The sequence below is a fragment of the Nerophis lumbriciformis genome, linkage group LG01 (genome assembly GCF_033978685.3).
Source record: "Nerophis lumbriciformis linkage group LG01, RoL_Nlum_v2.1, whole genome shotgun sequence".
Taxonomy (NCBI): domain Eukaryota; kingdom Metazoa; phylum Chordata; class Actinopteri; order Syngnathiformes; family Syngnathidae; genus Nerophis; species Nerophis lumbriciformis.
The window spans coordinates 3,867,501-3,886,692 of record NC_084548.2 but is presented as its reverse complement, the minus strand read 5'-3'; the positions used below and the strand labels follow the sequence as shown (position 1 = coordinate 3,886,692).

The following is a 19,192-nucleotide window of genomic DNA, read 5'->3' as shown; positions in this document are numbered from 1 at the left end:
GCTCTTCCTGGATCCAGTTGGGGCAGGTGTTGGAGGACAATGTATAACCCCTCTCGTCTCCTGACCACAGTTGCTTCAAAAGGGCAGCGGGTCGTAAATAGCGTTGACTTCAAAGAGAGTTCGTTTAACACTTCAAAGAGAGTTCCTCTGGAAGTTGAGCAGATCCTGCCATCTGTCCGTGTTGAAATCACAGTGGAGTTTTACGAGCCTTCTTCCTCTTGTTAGGCCTCGAAAGACAGCATTCATAATACAACGTTTCTTTTGTGATAACTTACAAACAATTATTCCAACAAAGTGTTCATTCAAGGCTAAAGCAAAATATCGAGATATATATCGTGTATCGCAATATGGCCTTAAAATATCGCAATATTAAAAAAAGGCCATATCGCCCAGCCCTAGTTTCAATGATGCCATTTCTGTTTGTCATGTATAATTTTGTCTATTTTGTGTTTATCCTTGAATAAACAGGTCAGTTTCTTGTTACCAACCATTGTGTATTATTCAAACTCCCCTAATTCAGCTGGCTAGTTGTTATCAAGAGTACTAAAACCCTTTTCAACATGATTCTGACAACTAAGTAGGCTAAATAACTTTAAACTTTAATACATGCTCGGATAGGCCAGTATCGGTCAGTATCGGTATCGCATACCTGCCAACTACTCCGGTTTTCCCGTAATTAGTACGGTTTTCATCAACCTATTCCGGGTTACGGTTGCAGTGATAAAAAATACGGTTTTTCATTAATTAAAAAAAATTTTTTTTTTAAATGCGCGAGGCTATTTATAGCACCGCTGCCAAGCACGAGGCATTGTTTCCAAACGAGCGAACGATCATGGAATCAGCCGGAGAAAAATCGCAAACGAGTCTTAAACCGAAAAGAAAACTGCAGTCATTCCGTGAAGAATATTCAAAAGCCTATCCGGGAATAATTATCCGTTCCAAAAAGGGTGAAAACTACGCGAATTGCACCTTGTGCAGACAAGATTTTTCGATCGGACACGGAGGAAATAGCGATGTAAAAGACCACGTTGGGACAAAAAAACACAAGTCTAATGCTGTTGCTAGCGATACAAGTGGAAAACTTTCAACGTTTTTCGGATTTTAGCCACAAAAAGGTAATGACACCAATGTTATCTATTGGAATTGTTTAGTACTGTTATACTGTTAAAAGTGTTTATACTATTTATGCATTCAAGTCCAAGTTGAAGAAATCTTGTTAAATGTTGACAGCATAACTACCAAAATACAGAAGTATGTCCTTAATATTTTTGCAGTGCTATTTCTGTTGAAAAGTTAAAATGATTACATTAGAGATGTGATGTGCCACTTTTCAAGTGTCTGATGGCTTAAATTAATTTTCATTCATTTTTCATATTTTGAATTCTTTTGAAAGGCTTACAAAAAAACTACATTTGAATTGTAATTCCATGCTATTGACAAGACTATTAATTTTAATGAAGTTAGCTTACCATGTTTACAGTATGATAATTGTGATAGAAATGTGAATTTTAGGCACAGAATATTTTATACAATTGAACAAGGCAGTAGATTATACAAGCTTGGACAGAAAGTTAATAATGACACCCATTTTTTTTTTATGGAATTGTTTAGTACTGTTTTACCATTTGTTTACTGTAAAAAGTGTTTATACTTTCAATTAACAAATTGAAGTCTTGTGAAAGGTTGACAGGATAACTGGCATTAACTGTCAAAATAATTTCAAACTATTGAAGTTAGCTTACAGAATAAACATGTCAATCAACCCATATGATTTTTGCTGTAATATTTTTGTTTTGAAAAGTCACTGTGACTGATAGAAAAGTGATGGTTTTAGCAACATTTTAACCTGTCTGAATGCAATCAATCATTTTGCGTCAGGCCCTGAACCCCCCACCAGGACTTTGTCCTGGACCTACCGGGACCTGCGGCCCCTGGACCCTCGCTACTAGGTTTTTCTGATTTCAAAAGTTGGCAGGTATGTAATAAGATAAGGCCCCTTAGTTTGATACTCGCAGGTGGATTGGATCACTTCTCATAAGAAAAGAGCCTCTAATTGGGACTGATGAATGCAAAAGTGATAGCCCTATCCTTGAGAAGAGACTACCTGGTTAGCTCAAAGCCAAAGTTGTTTTGAAGACACTTTCACATGAACATGTCCTTACATGGTCAGGTTGTGTTCTTCTGAATTATCACACACCCAGACGCAGGAAGAAGGAATGTAAGGTAAAGTTCAGTTAAGTTAAACTATTGAAGTTAGCTTACAGAATAAACATGTCACTCAACCCATATGATTTTTGCTGTAATATTTTTGTTTTGAAAAGTCACTGTGACTGATAGAAAAGTGATGGTTTTAGCAACATTTTCACCTGTCTGAATGCTAATAATCATTTTGCGTCGGGGGGGCGAAGCCTGAACCCCCCACCAGGACTTTGTCCTGGACCTACCGGGGCCTGCGGCCCCTGGACCCTGGCTACTAGGTTTTTCTGATTTCAAAAGTTGGCAGGTATGGTATCGGTCAGTATCGGTATCGGATCGGAAATGCAAAAACAATATCGGTATCGGATCGGAAGTGCAAAAACCTGGATCGGGGCATCCCTAGGTGGGACTGAGGCATAGAGTGGTTATGACACAAGTAAGGTCGGTTAAAAATGAGGTAAGGTGATTAGTAGGACCAGTGATGCGATTGTCGGAAGCAGGAATGAGCAAGAGGGAAGAGCGTTGCGTGTATACCGGAAAACTTGTCATTCCCATCTGGAAGCGGATGACGTGCAATGGAAACGGTCGTGCCTCTTTATCTGCTACGTCACAGCAGAGCAGAGCGGAGGGGAGCAGAGCGGGACTACCCTGACAACACAAGAGGAACACTTCACTGCCAGACACCAGCTGCTGCATCTTATTACCGGATCTCTTTCCGCCTGCCTTGTTTGCCTGGCACTGGTCGGCGCACACGACAAATGTCATCTCATTAGACTGATTGAACGGTCACCATGTTTTTTGTTTTTTGTGAAAGATGATTTTGCTCGGGTGGTCAAGTTTATTACTGAGAGGATCTAAGAGATTGAGGACTAAATCCAACAAAGACTTACTTGCGACTGAAGATTGGAAACGGTAGTCTTTCTGGATTTTTAACCTTGCTCACTAAAAAGGCTTTTTTCAACAAGAGTTTAGCAGAAGTAAAGCAACAAGAGATAAGTGTTGGTGCTGATAGGATAGGATAGACTTTTATTTATCCCACAATGGGGAAATTAGGTGGTTGCAGTGCAGATTTGCAGACTTTTCACATCATCACTGCTGACTCACCAGTGGGTCACAGAAGCCATGCATCATTGCATGCAGGATGGAAATGCCAATAGCCTCTAAACAGTCAATGCGACTTAGACGGTAAACCTCAGACCAGAGTTTAAACTGACTGATTACTTCATGAATGTACCAGTAGAAGTTTGAATGGATATTCTAACAAAGTCATTGTTACAAGTTGTACAACCAAAGAAAGACGGAAATGAAACAAAAATGATAGGAACTATCTTAAAGCTGTCTAACTGAAATGTATTCACTTTTGAATGTAAACTTAAACATTGCACGTTGTAAAACCCTCAGCTAAACCCTAAACTAGTCATTGTAACTGACATGTATTCACTTTTGTTTGATTTTAACTTAAATCTGTTGGATGTTATCCTGAACTGTTAACATGTCGTTACCAGTTACCAGTTGATGGAATTAATTCAGCACCTAGCACCTTCTCATTAGCATTCCGTAAATGTACTTTTATAATGTGTAGGAAGCACAGCTTTTATGTTAAACTAACGTCTTTCAGTTGACTCACCAATCAGTCTGGTGTTGACCATGCTTCATTTCATCTGAGCTCCCGAGGTCAAGGTACACACAGCTGCTCTTCTTGGATCTTTAATTATGGAGTGATGTATTTATGGGCAGACCACAAGGCCATTAGACTGTGATCAGTTGGACCTCATACAACTGATGACATCACACCCAGAAGATTTCAGTCCTATTTCGCTCTCATTTCCTTAAGCTGATTGACAGCCTCAACTGCCTGAGCTCACATCTTTGCATTCACCTTGATGAAATGCGGTGAACTGAAGTAACCCCTGTCACTTAAAGATGGCAGTGACTCATCTCGAGCTGGAGCTTTGCTACCAGGGGAACAAGTTGCGTGGCGTGACGTGGAAGCTAACGCGCTCGGAACATGGCTTTCTACCTGAGAGCTCGTGGCTCATCGCTCTGCAGGTCCTGGTACCGTTCCTGGTGTCAGGCCTTGGACTGGTCTTTGCCGGTGTCGTCATGGACCTAATACAAGTATGCAAATGAGCGTGACAATCTCTGTGTTGTATTATTGGTGTGGAAATGACAGAAAGAAAATCACTTCTACAGTGGTACCTTGAATTTTGTTAGTAAGTCCTTTACAAAAGGTCAGACAAAAACCAAGTCTTACAAAAACTTTATTAAATCCAACATCACTTTTTCCGTTATTCGATACTTCTGTTGGTAACGGCAGCGATTAGCTGAGAGGGAGGGCGACGTGTTTTCCCACCTTCTTCAAAGTCCTGTTACTAGCAACTTTGTATGGCCCGTGTTGAGTCAAACTTAATTGAAACAAGACTCTTGTTGGTGATGAGAGTGAAGCGGCAAGGAAAATAATACTTTGTACTAGGGATGTCCTGATACCGATATTGTTTTTGCATTTCCGATCCGATACCGATACTGACCGATACTGGCCTATCCGAGCATGTATTAAGGTTTAAAGTTATTTAGCCTACTTAGTTGTCAGAATCATGTTGAAAAGGGTTTTAGTACTCTTGATAACAACTAGCCAGCTGAATTAGGGGAGTTTGGATAATACACAATGGTTGGTAACAAGAAACTGACCTCATACCTGCCAACTACTCCGGTTTTCCCGTAATTAGTACGGTTTTCATCAACCTATTCCGGGTTACGGTTGCAGTGATAAAAAATACGGTTTTTCATTAATTAAAACATTTTTTTTTTTTTAAATGCGCGAGGCTATTTATAGCACCGCTGCCAAGCACGAGGCATTGTTTCCAAACGAGCGAACGATCATGGAATCAGCCGGAGAAAAATCGCAAACGAGTCTTAAACCGAAAAGAAAACTGCAGTCATTCCGTGAAGAATATTCAAAAGCCTATCCGGGAATAATTATCCGTTCCAAAAAGGGTGAAAACTACGCGAATTGCACCTTGTGCAGACAAGATTTTTCGATCGGACACGGAGGAATTAGCGATGTAAAAGACCACGTTGGGACAAAAGAACACAAGTCTAATGCCGTTGCTAGCGATACAAGTGGAAAACTTTCAACGTTTTTCGGATTTTAGCCACAAAAAGGTAATGACACCAATGTTATCTATTGGAATTGTTTAGTACTGTTAAAAGTGTTAATACTATTTATGCTTTCAAGTCCAAGTTGAAGAAATCTTGTTAAATGTTGACAGCATAACTACCAAAATACAGAAGTATGTCCTTAATATTTTTGCAGTGCTATTTCTGTTGAAAAGTTAAAATGATTACATTAGAGATGTGATGTGCCACTTTTCAAGTGTCTGATGGCTTAAATTAATTTTCATACATTTTTCATATTTTGAATTCTTTTGAAAGGCTTACAAAAAAACTACATTTGAATTGTAATTCCATGCTATTGACAGAACTATTAATTTTAATGAAGTTAGCTTACCATGTTTACAGTATGATAATTGTGATAGAAATGTGAATTTTAGGCACAGAATATTTTATACAATTGAACAAGGCAGTAGATTATACAAGCTTGGACAGAAAGTTAATAATGACACCAATTTTTTTTTAATGGAATTGTTTAGTACTGTTTTACCATTTGTTTACTGTAAAAAGTGTTTATACTTTCAATTAACAAATTGAAGTCTTGTGAAAGGTTGACAGGATAACTGGCATTAACTGTCAAAATAATTTCAAACTATTGAAGTTAGCTTACAGAATAAACATGTCAATCAACCCATATGATTTTTGCTGTAATATTTTTGTTTTGAAAAGTCACTGTGACTGATAGAAAAGTGATGGTTTTAGCAACATTTTAACCTGTCTGAATGCTAATAGTCATTTTGCGTCGGGGGGCGAAGCCTGAACCCCCCACCAGGACTTTGTCCTGGACCTACCGGGGCCTGCGGCCCCTGGACCCTGGCTACTAGGTTTTTCTGATTTCAAAAGTTGGCAGGTATGTGACCTGTTTATTCAAGGATAAACACAAGATAGACAAAATTATACATGACAAACAGAAATGGCATCATTGAACTAGGGCTGGGCGATATGGCCTTTTTTTAATATTGCGATATTTTAAGGCCATATTGCGATACACAATATAATTCTCGATATTTTGCCTTAGCCTTGAATAAACACTTGATGCATATAATCACAGCAGTATGATGATTCTATGTGTTTTGATTGATTGATTGAGACTTTTATTAATAGGTTGCACAGTGAAGTACATATTCCGTACAATTGACCACTAAATGGTAACACCCGAATAAGTTTTTCAACTTGTCCACTTAAATTGATTCATGATACAGATATATACTATCAGATATATACTATCATCATAATACAGTCATCACACAAGATAATCACATTGAATTATTTACATTATTTATAATCCAGGGTGTGGAGGGGGGCGCCGGATGTAAGTGTCAAAAAGACAGCCAAAAGAGTTTGATATGAGAATAAATCTAAAGTTAAAATATAGGGTAGAAATGCACCCATTTGCAGGAAATGTAGTCTTGATTTTCAACATTTTCTTTCAAGGCTTGCATGTCTACATTAAAACATTCTTCTTCATACTGCATTAATATATGCTACTTTTAAACTTTCATGCAGAGAAGGAAATCACAACTAAAAAAAATCACAAATTTTTTCATACGGTGTTGATGTGGAAATTTTTGCCTCGGCATTTTGATGGTGTGGACGTGTGGCACCGAATGGAGATAAGCGTCTCGACAGACGTCACAATATTTGAACAATGATGACGAAAACTGTTTTCTCTGTCGTGTCCGTGTGTCGAAAATTGTTATGCGCTTATTTTTTTATTTGATTTTGTGCGTGGCATAGATTTGCTATGCGCAGAGGACGCTTAAACAGTGCGCAATTGCACAGGCGAGCACCTTAGAGGGAGCGTTGCTCGCACGGCTGCACGGGAGACACAGGAAAGAGTGAGAAGAGCCTGTCGTGTAATGCCAGCAGCTAAAAGCAACTGCGTGAGAATTCACAGACCTGTGGATGTGTTGAAGGTGTGCTGGAAAATGCGTAACGGAAATTAGGGAGCAGCAGAAAAGTGGAATGTATTATTTAAATCGGTGCGTTGGAAAACACGGACCGGAGGTTTTTTTTAAACTGGATCTGGATCGGCATTTTCCCATGCCTTGCCGATACGCAATTTTTGGCAAATATCGGCAGCCGATCCGATCCAAATATCGGATCGGGACATCCCTACTTTGTACTTTGCTAAGAGTTCTTTCTACCTTCTTTATCAAAGTGCTGGCACTAGCAACTTTCTTTGGCCCTGTGTTCGGTTATTTAGCAATCAAACTCCATTTAAAAAAGACTCTTGTTGGCGATGAGAGAGGAGTGGAGAGTAAGGAGTACTTCGTACTTTGCTTAGAGTTATTTCTTGAATTCGGTAGTGTTTCTCACCGTCTTTATCAAAGTGCTGGCATTCGCACCTTTGTGGATTATTGTGCAGTTGTACTCAATAGGTAAAACAAAAACATAAAAGATGTGAAATTACCCGTAATAAACAACGGGTTTGGCAAACATTTTTGTCAAACAACAAATCCTACGAAAAAATCAAAAACCAATGCACCGCTGTACTGAAAAAAAAAATCATATTTTATCTACAGTATATGTAGTTAATAGTCATTATTCGTTACCACACCTGAGATGGGTAAACATTTTCCAACTACCTGGCTAAAGCTTTTTAATAAAAACAAGCAGTATTTGTTGGATTTCCTAAGGATAGTTTAATGTAATAACGATGGATTACAGAAAAAATAACACAGAAATAAAAAATATTTTGATTAATTGAAAGATTACGTATTTTTCTGATCTCCATCCAATGCATGGATGAAGCTCAACATCAAAGTGATTGATTAGACCAGTTGAAATTCAGCAGCAGCAATGATCTCTGGTACGGTTAATACCAATATTGACAGACGTTGATCTGTGACAGATAGCCATACTTGCCAACCTTGAGACCTCCGATTTCGGGAGGTGGGGGGTGGGGGCGTGGTCGGTGGTGGGGCGGGGCGTGGTTGGGGGCGGGGTCCAGAGGGGAGGAGTATATTGACAGCTAGAATTCACAAAGTCAAGTATTTCATACATATATATATATATATATATATATATATATATATATATATATATATATATATATATATATATATATATATATTATCATAATAATTCATTTAAAATGACCATATTTAATTATTAAAATAATTGCTTGTTTATCAACAACTTTAGCATTTTATTCATTACATTTTGAAACTCTCAGAAGCCAAGTAATATTCCTTAAGATTTATTTATGCAAGTTTGAAGTATCAATTATCCAAACACAGTTGTGTTTGCATATTTATATATATATATATATATATATATATATATATATATATATATATATATATATATATATATATATAAATAGATATCTACATCCTGAAAATATGCAAACAAAACTGTATATATATATATATATATATATATATATATATATATATAGATATATATATATATATATATATATATATATATAGATATTAGAGATGCGCGGATAGGCAATTATTTCATCCGCAACCGCATCAGAAAGTCGTCAACCATCCGCCATCCACCCGATGTAACATTTGATCAGAACCGCACCCGCCCGCACCCGCCCGTTGTTATATATCTAATATAGACGATGCAAGGCATTAGTGAGGTTATAAAGCTTTTGCCTGTTAAAGAAAGGAGACTGATCCAATGCAGCACAGACATTCGCGTGCCACGCTGTCACGACCCAGACGCACACCAGTGCGCAATCATATGGGAGCCGCGCTGAGCGCACCTCCAAGCGCATCTCGCTGCTGTCTATATCAACCAGGGTGAGCCCCACCCCTTTCGTGAGCGCACTGCGCGCGGAGTGACCCCTGTTACGCGCCCCCGGCAACAGGGGTGGCGGGCAGGTAAGCTGCGCGGGCGGAGCGCGCAGAGTGACCCCTGTTACGAGCCCCCGGCCACGGGGGTGGCGGGCAGGTAAGCTGCTTACCTGCTGCGCGTGACGCCGGCCGCGGCGGACGAGGCGGGGTGTCGGTGCGGTGGGCGCGGTGGTGACCCTGGACGTGCGTCGGGCCCTTCTCGCGGATCGCCTCAGCTACGGCTCCCGGTGGGGCCCTCTCGGGGGAAGGGGCCTCGGTCCCGGAACCCGGCGAGGCGTCCCTTCTCCGCTCCGTAAAAGTGCCCATCTCTTTTTTTTTTTTTCTTCTGTTGTGGCATATGCTGCAGGTGCCTGCTCGTTTTTCGTATGTGGGTAACAACATTTAACTATGTATATATATTTCCCAATTGGTTTAACTGCCACCCGCCTGAATCTATTTAAAATCTAATTTTTTTTTTATTTCAACCACCCGACCCGACCCGACCCGCGGATAAAATCTAATTTTTTTAAATTTCATCCGCCCGATCCGCGGATAATCCGCGGACTCCGCGGTTGTGCCCGCAAACCGCGCATCTCTAATATATATATATATATAGATATAGATATCTACATCCTGAAAATATGCAAACAAAACTGTGTTTGGATAATTGATACTTCAAACTTGCATAAATAAATCTTAAGGAATATAACATAACTTGGCTTCTGAGAGTTTCAAAATGTAATGAATAATATGCTAAAGTTGTTGATAAACAAGCAATTATTTTAATAATTAAATGTGGTAATTTTAAATGAATTATTATGATAATTTAAAATCAATTATTTAAAATATGTTTATTTTAATGTATAATTCTATGGCTGGATGTAATAAGGAGTCAGGAAAAAATACAAAGAAAAATACAATTAATTTTGATGTTTTTAGCAAAATATAGTAAAAATTTATTTATTTATTTTTTTAATTAATAAATATATTTATTTTTAGGTAAGATAAACATAAAAATACAATTTATCTCTAGTCTGGATGATTTAGTTCTTGTCACCCTGTTGTCCTCCCGTCGTGAAAAAAGGCTGTCCTCACTCAGGTCCGCATGGAGCTGGAGGGGGCGTGGCTTCCAGCTCCGGCTGAAAATCGGGAGATTTTCGGGAGAATATTTGTCCCGGGAGGTTTTCGGGAGAGGCGCTGAATTTCGGGAGTCTCCCGGAAAATTCGGGAGGGTTGGCAAGTATGCAGATAGTGTCTGGAGTTAAATTATTGGCTCTTTACCAGCATCAGTGGGAGCAGCAATATTGCTGCACAGGTGGACCATGTCCCGAGATAACCTCGCGGTCGCCCTACCGGTTCCCATCCCTTGTGTGACGTGCATTATTCAAGCCTCATGATGCATTCAGTGACCTCTGGCATCTTTTCTATTGGCCAGAATGATTCGCATTTATACGACCTAATTATGAATCAAAACCATTAGGGATGTGAATCGTTAGGCACCTAACAATTTGATCCGATTCCGATTCCTAGGGTGGCGATTTGATTTAGAATCAATTCTCAATTCAATACCGTTCTCAATTTAAACCGATTCTCGCAATGTACAGTATTATTTGGTTTAATGATTATAATACAACTTTTTCAAAGCAGGTTACAGGTTGGAAAAGCTGAAGATATGCCTAAAAACGTTTTTAAAAATAGATTAATTTATACAGTGCAGGCCAAAAGTTTGGACACTCCTTCTCATTCAATATGTTTTCTTTATTTTCATGACTATTTACATTGTAGATTGTCACATCAAAACTATGAATGAACACATATGGAGTTATGTACTTAACAAAAAAAGGTAAAATAACTGAAAACATGTTTTATGTTGTAGTTTGTTCAAAATAGCTACGCTTTGCTCTGATTACTGCTTTGCACACTCTTGGCATTCTCTCCATGAGCTTCAAGAGGTAGTCACCTAAAATGGTTTTCACTTCACAGGTATGCCTTAAACAAGATTGATTAGTGGAATTTCTTACTTTATAGGTGGGTTAGGACCATCAGGTGTGTTGTGAATGAGAAGGTGTGTCCAGTCGCGATCAAAAGTGTACATACACTTGTAAAGAACATCATGTCATGGCAGTCTTGAGTTTCCAATCATTTCTACAACTCTTATTGTTTTGTGATAGAGTGATTGGAGCACATACTTGTTGGTCACAAAAAACATTCATGAAGTTTGCTTCTTTTGTGAATTTATTATGGGTCTACTGAAAATGTGAGGGTCAAAAGTATACATACAGCAATGTTAATATTTGCTTACATGTCCCTTGGCTTGTTTTGCTGGAATAATGCGTTTTTGGTAGCCATCCACAAGCTTCTGCTTGAATTTTTTGACCACTCCTCTTGACAAAATTGCTGCAGTTCAGCTAAATGTGTTGGTTTTCTGACATGGACTTGTTTCTTCAGCATTGTCCACACGTTTAAGTCAGGACTTTGGGAAGGCCATTCTAAAACCTTCATTCTAGCCTGATTTAGCCATTCCTTTAGCACTTTTGACGTGCGTTTGGGATAGGGATGTCCCGATCCAAGTTTTTGCATTTCCGATCCGATACCGATATTGTTTTTGCATTTCCGATCTGATACCGATACTGACCGATACCGATACTGACCGATACTGGCCTAACCGAGCATGTATTAAAGTTTAAAGTTATTTAGCCTACTTAGTTGTCAGAATCATGTTGAAAAGGGTTTTAGTACTCTTGATAACAACTAGCCAGCTGAATTAGGGGAGTTTGAATAATACACAATGGTTGGTAACAAGAAACTGACCTGTTTATTCAAGGATAAACACAAAATAGACACAATTATACATTACAAACAGAAATGGCATCATTGAACTAGGGCTGGGCGATGTGGCCTTTTTTTAATATTGCGATATTTTAAGGCCATATTGCGATACACGATATATATCTCGATATTTTGCCTTAGCCTTGAATGAACACTTGATGCATATAATCACAGCAGTATGATGATTCTATGTGTTTTGATTGATTGATTGAGACTTTTATTAGTAGGTTGCACAGTGAAGTACATATTCCGTACAATTGACCACTAAATGGTAACACCCCAATAAGTTTTTCCACTTGTTTAAGTCGGGGTCCACTTAAATTGATTCATGATACAGATATATACTATCATCATAATACAGTCATCACACAAGATAATCACATTGAATTATTTACATTATTTATAATCCAGGGTGTGGAGGGGGGCGCCGGATGTAAGTGTCAAAAAGACAGCCAAAAGAGTTTGATATGAGAATAAATCTAAAGTTAAAATATAGGGTAGAAATGCACCCATTTGCAGGAAATGTAGTCTTGATTTTCAAAATTCTCTTTCAAGGCTTGCATGTCTACATTAAAACATTCTTCTTCATACTGCATTAATATATGCTACTTTTAAACTTTCATGCAGAAAAGGAAATCACAACTAAAAAAATCACTAATTTTTTCATACGGTGTTGATGTGGACATTTTTGCCTCGCCATTTTGATGGTGTGGACGTGTGGCACCGAATGGAGATAAGCGTCTCGACAGACGTCACAATATTTGAACAATGATGACGAAAACTGTTGTCTCTGTCGTGTCCGTGTGTCGAAAATTGTTATGCGCTTATTTTTTTATTTGATTTTGTGCGTGGCATAGATTTGCCGTGCGCAGAGGACGCTTGAGCAGGCGCGCACCTTAGCGGCTGCGCTAGCATCACAGCTAACGTTAGTCATGCCGCTACCTCGCTCTCTGCTGGGAGAGGACGTATACGTATGTGACGTATGACGTGACAGTATGTGACGTGTGTAAGAAGGTGCGCTTGCTGTCTGTGAGAGGGAGACACAGGAAAGAGTGAGAAGAGCCTGTCGTGTAATGCCAGCAGCTAAAAGCAACTGCGTGAGAATTGTGGATGTGTTGAAGGTGTGCTGGAAAATGCGGAACGGAAATTACGGAGCAGCAGAAAAGTGGAATGTATTATTTAAATCGGTGCGTTGGAAAACACGGACCGGAGTTTTTTTTTAAACTGGATCTGGATCGGCATTTTCCCATGCCTTGCCGATACGCAATTTTTGGCAAATATCGGCAGCCGATCCGATCCAAATATCGGGTGGGGAAATCCCTAGTTTGGTGTCATTGTCCTGTTGGAACACCCAACTGCGCCCAAGACCCAACCTCCGGGCCGATGATTTTAGCTTGTCCTGAAGAATTTGGAGGTAATCCTCCTTTTTCATTGTCCTATTTACTCTCTGTAAAGCACCAGTTCCATTGGCAGCAAAACAGGCCCAGAGCATAATACTACCACCACCATGCTTGACGGTAGGAATGGTGTTCCTGGGATTAAAGGCCTCACCTTTTCTCCTCCAAACATATTGCTGGGTATTGTGGCCAAACAGCTCAATTGTTGTTTCATCTGACAAGTATGTGCTCCAATCACTCTATCACAAAAAAATAAAAGTTGTAGAAATTATTGGAAACTCCAGACAGCCATGACATGATGTTCTTTACACGTGTATGTAAACTTTTGACCAGGCCTGTATGTATATATATATTTATTGAACGTTTTTTGAAAATGATGAATCTATTTAGAATCAGCACTCGGATTGTGAATACATTTTCTGTGCACCCCTTTAGACTATGGACTTGCATTTTAAATGTCTCTCCAAGTTGTGTCTAAAACATAAATAACTTTCAATTTCCCTCTGTTTGCGGGCCAATAAGTTTGGTTGCCAAATGGATACAAGGTTTGACAAATTGACACCCGATTAGAGTAAATCAAGTTAAAAATAGAGCAACCTGTCTCCTTCCTATATAGAATTATGCAGTTTGTATGTATCAGCTTCCATGAACACTTTTGCATCGGATACATTATTATTTCCTCGCATCATCCCCATCCTCCCTCCACCTAACCGCCGCATCACTTGTCTCCCAGCAGCTGCCTTCCACCGTTCTATGTGAATCTATTTAAAGCTCTAAACCCCATGGACCCGCCAAGTAGACTTGTAGTCAGAAAGCGAAGGCGGGCTCTCAAGCTGTACGTCCTGTGCACCCAGTGAACCGTCTCCCGGCGTGGAATGAGGGAAAAGTAGGCTTGTGGGTTAGTCTGGAATATATAATGTGCTTATTTAACACATCGGAACGGTTCATGGGGTACATCTTGAATGGATATCTCTTTTTTTAAAAGGAGGATTAGTCATGTTAGTGCATACCTGCCAACTACTCCGGTTTTCCCGTAATTAGTACGGTTTTCATCAACCTATTCCGGGTTACGGTTGCAGTGATAAAAAATACGTTTTTTTCATTAATTAAAAAAATATATTTTTTAAAAAGTTTTATTCACGAAATCGCGTAACAACAATGACAATCGACACTGCTTCCCGTAACTTCCTATCGAGCCATTCCGAATGCCATGCGCGAGGCTATTTATAGCACCGCTGCCAAGCACGAGGCACCAGTTGTATGGCGTCATATTAGTGCCAAAAATCCGAGCGCATAAAAACTGTTATCGCGTGCTGATTCTCCACTTCGTGCGCGCGCGCGACACCATATTGCGCGCGCGTGGTGCCTTTTAGCGCGCGCGCGGTGCCTTTCTGCGCGCTCTCTGTGTACTCCTGGCATATCTCCTCGCGCTGTCATGTTTCTTTTTGGCACTTTGGGGGCGGGTATGCTTATACGACCCCTCCTTTCTGATTGGTCAGGCGAAAAACGCTGAAAAATGCTCAGAGCCAATCAGAAGTATAGCAGGGCGGGTCATCGTCAATATGTATCAAGATTTACGGAGGAAGAAGTGGATAAAAAAAATGTCGCGCGCTGATGAAGGTTATTTCATACCACATAAACACAATACAGGGTAATACAAAATGTGACCCAAATAAATAATAAGACAACAAACACCATAATCACATCTTTCAGCCAGAACTGGTCCACCAGCAATAACATTATTTTATATTTTCACTTCTTCTTGAACATTTGTTTTCTAATTTATGGAATTTCTTTTGATTCAGCCATAAAATTAATGAAATAATCTTTGAATTTTGTTTTTAAAATGTTAAAAATAGCTTTTAATAATGTATTCTGAAACAGTTTAAAATAATCAGAGAACTGACTAACACTGACCCTACACAACTATGTTGCACAATTACCGTATTTTCCGCAATATAAGGCGCACCGGATTATTAGCCGCACCTTCAATGAATTACATATTTCATAACTTTGTCCACCAATAAGCCGCCCCGGATTATAAGGCGCGCCTACGCTGCGCTAAAGGGAATGTCAAAAAAACAGTCAGATAGTTCAGTCAAACTTTAATAATATATTGAAAACCAGCGTTCTAACAACTCTGTCCCAAAATGTACGCAAATGTGCAATCACAAACATAGTAAAATTCAAAATGGTGTAGAGCAATAGCAACATAATGTTGCTCGAACGTTAATGTCACAACACACAAAATAAACATAGCGCTCACCTTCTGAAGTTATTCTTCATTCGTAAATCCTTCGAATTCTTCGTCTTCGGTGTCCGAATTGAAAAGTTGCGCAAGCGTGGGATCCAAAATGGCCGGTTCCGTCTCGTCGAAGTCATCGGAGTCAGTGTCGCTGTTGTTGTCCAGTAGTTCTGTGAATCCTGCCTTCCGGAAAGCTCGGACCACAGTTGTGACCGAAATATCTGCCCAGGCATTTACGATCCACTGGCAAATGTTGGCGTATGTCGTCCGGCGCTGTCTGCCCGTCTTAGTGAAGGTGTGTTCGCCTTCGGAGCTGTGTGAAAAAAGCCACCCGGCCTCTTCGCGTAAACTTCCCTTAACCACTCGCTCATCTTTTCTTCATCCATCCATCCCTTCGAGTTAGCTTTTATGATGACGCCGGCTGGAAAGGTCTCTTTTGGCAAAGTCTTCCTTTTGAATATCACCATGGGTGGAAGTTAGCATGGCAAGCTAGAACCACAGTGAAGGATGACTTCTCATTCCCTGTGGTGCGAATATTCACCGTACGTGCTCCCGTTCCACAGTGCGGTTCACAGGAATATCAGTTGCTGTGAAATACGGTAGTAATCCGTGTGCGGATGGAGAGATTGCGTCTTTTTATGAACCGGATCCTTGTCGCTTAGTAGGAGCCATTTTGTGGTCTTTACAGATGTAAACAGGAAATGAAACGTACGGTGATATCCGCGCGTTTTTTCTTCTTCTTCCGGGGGCGGGTGGTTGCTTACAGTAGAAGAAGAAGCGCTTCCTGTTCTATGGGGGCGGGTGCTTTCCTTGGCGGTTGCTTGCGTAGAAGAAGAAGCACTTCCTGTTCTACCGGGAAAAAAGATGGCGGCTGTTTACCGAAGTTGCGAGATCGAAACTTTATGAAAATGAATCGTAATAAAGCGCACCGGGTTATAAGGCGCACTGTCAGCTTTTGAGAAAATGTGTGGTTTTTAGGTGCGCCTTATAGTGCGGAAAATACGGTAAGTCTTTTTTTTTTTTTAAAGCGAAAGAGGTCATTTCAACAGGTACAGCATCCTATGTCATATCTACATGTAATAAGATTTGTAACAAGGCAAACCGTTTGTAAATTGGTCGAAAATCGAGCAAGTTATGGTAATTTAAGTAGTACATGTACCATTGACATCAATGTAATGATTGAGGCTAGATGTCCGAGGTAAGATGGCTACAACGTTGCTACGCTGCAGAATGATTGGTCATATGAAAAATGCTCACAGCCAATCAGAAAGGAGGGGCCGTCTAAGCATACCCGCCCCCAAAGTGCCAAAAAGAAACATGACAGCGCGAGGAGAGATGCCAGGAGTACACAGAGAGCGCGCAGAAAGGCGTCGCGCGCGTGCAGAAAGGCACCACGCGCGCAGAAAGGCACCACGCGCGCACAAAATGGTGTCGCGCGCGTGCGCACGAAGTGGAAAATCAGCGCGCGATAACAGTTTTTATGCGCTCGGATTTTTGGCACTAATGTGACGCCATACAGTTGCCATTGTTCCCAAACGAGCGAACGATCATGGAATCAGCCGGAGAAAAATCGCAAACGAGTCTTAAACCGAAAAGAAAACTGCAGTCATTCCGTGAAGAATATTCAAAAGCCTATCCGGGAATAATTATCCGTTCCAAAAAGGGTGAAAACTACGCGAATTGCACCTTGTGCAGACAAGATTTTTCGATCGGACACGGAGGAATTAGCGATGTAAAAGACCACGTTGGGACAAAAAAACACAAGTCTAATGCCGTTGCTAGCGATACAAGTGGAAAACTTTCAACGTTTTTCGTCGCCCAGACAGTGATGGTTTTAGCAACATTTTAACCTGTCTGAATGCTAATAATCATTTTGCGTCGAACCCCCCACCAGGACTTTGTCCTGGACCTACCAGGGCCTGCGGCCCCTGGACCCTGGCTACTAGGTTTTTTTGATTTCAAAAGTTGGCAGGTATGTTAGTGTCTAAGAATGTCTTCTATTTGCCTTTCAGCACTGGGATGTGTTCAAGGTGATCACAGAGGTGTTTATCCTGGTACCTGCGCTGGTCGGACTCAAAGGAAACCTGGAGATGACCTTAGCTGCCCGCCTCTCCACTGCTGTAAGATTGACACCCAGTATTTGTACCTGCTAGATCAAGGGTCGGTAACCTTTACTCATAAAAAAGACCGTTTGCCTCCTCTTCCACTATATACAATTAGTGTGGAGCCACAAAACGTTTTTAAATTTTTAAATTAATTAATTAATTTTTATTTATTTTTATTTATTTTTATTTATTTTTATTTATTTTTATTTATTTTTATTTATTTATTTATTTATTTTTATTTATTTTTTTGTCCGGTCCAGCTTCTCAGGCAAATCATATAGTAGATGTAGATGCCCATATCGGCTGTTCACATTTACTTTACAAAAGAGAAGTGTGGGATACTCTTGTTGCCTTATTTGTATTTGACTTTATTAAATGTATTTATATTAGCATTTGGTGCAGCCGGGCCGCAGCAGGAGGGGATAGAAAGAGAAAAAAATAAGACGGAGGGGGAAATTAGAGACAAAAACAACAACAACAACAATAGAGCAACATCAGCAAATAGGATATGTACAAATATGATGGTAAAAGTGATAGCAAAGAAGCAGTTAGTGAAATAAATAATAATACAGAAATGACAATGAGCATTATTACACTACAAATGGATCAATACAAATACCAATAGAAATAGCACTATTGATAATTAACAATACCAATAATTTACCTCTATTATCAACAATACAGTTGTTCAAATGAACCAATACATATATGTAACGATAACTAGAGATACAAAAGAATGCAGAAAAATGGAGGGGAAGAAAGAGAAGCAACCTATATTAACCTTGTAGATTGTTATAGTAACAATAGGTTAAGCTTTGTCAGTGTGCCATGTGTTACCCAGTTTACCCTAGGGCAGGGGTCGGCAACCCGCGGCTCCGGAGCCGCATGCGGCTCTTTGATCACTCTGATGCGGCTCAGCAGCTTACTTGCTGAACCCCCCCCAATTTTCCCGTGAGACTTCCGGATTTCAGTGCCTCTCGCAGAAAACAATATTCACCTATTTTCACCCTTACAGATATAATAAGGGCGTGCTATGATGGTACAACATTCCGCGCCCTCTACAATCTGTATTAACAGCGTGCCAGCCTAACAATTGTTATACAATATACATCTTCTGCTTGCACACGTACGTGACAGCAAGGCATACTTGGTCAACAGCCACACAGGTTACACTGACGGTGACCATATAAAACAACTTTAACACTCTTACTAATAATGCGCCACACCTTGAACCAAAACCAAACAAGAATGACAAACACATTTCGGGAGAACATCTGCACCTTAACACAACATAAACACAACAGAACAAACACCCAGAATCCCATGCAGCCCTAACTCTTTTCGGGGATACATTATACACCCCTGCTACCACCAAACCCCGCCCCTACCCCAAGCCTGCTCCCTCACACATCAACCCCCCCCTCTCTAACTCTCTCTGTGCGACGGTTGAGGTGG

At 40.1% G+C, this 19,192-nt stretch overlaps 1 protein-coding gene across 1 annotated transcript in view; it reads left to right on the top strand.

The window, feature by feature from the left end:
- The window catches only part of LOC133615303 (solute carrier family 41 member 1-like), a 70,528-nt gene that overhangs the window by 20,870 nt on the left and 30,466 nt on the right, over nucleotides 1–19,192 (top strand). Inside the window, exon 3 of the mRNA XM_072912939.1 lies at nucleotides 17,645–17,752. Within this exon, the coding sequence (XP_072769040.1) occupies nucleotides 17,645–17,752 (108 nt within the window). The remainder of the gene's footprint in view (nucleotides 1–17,644; nucleotides 17,753–19,192) is intronic.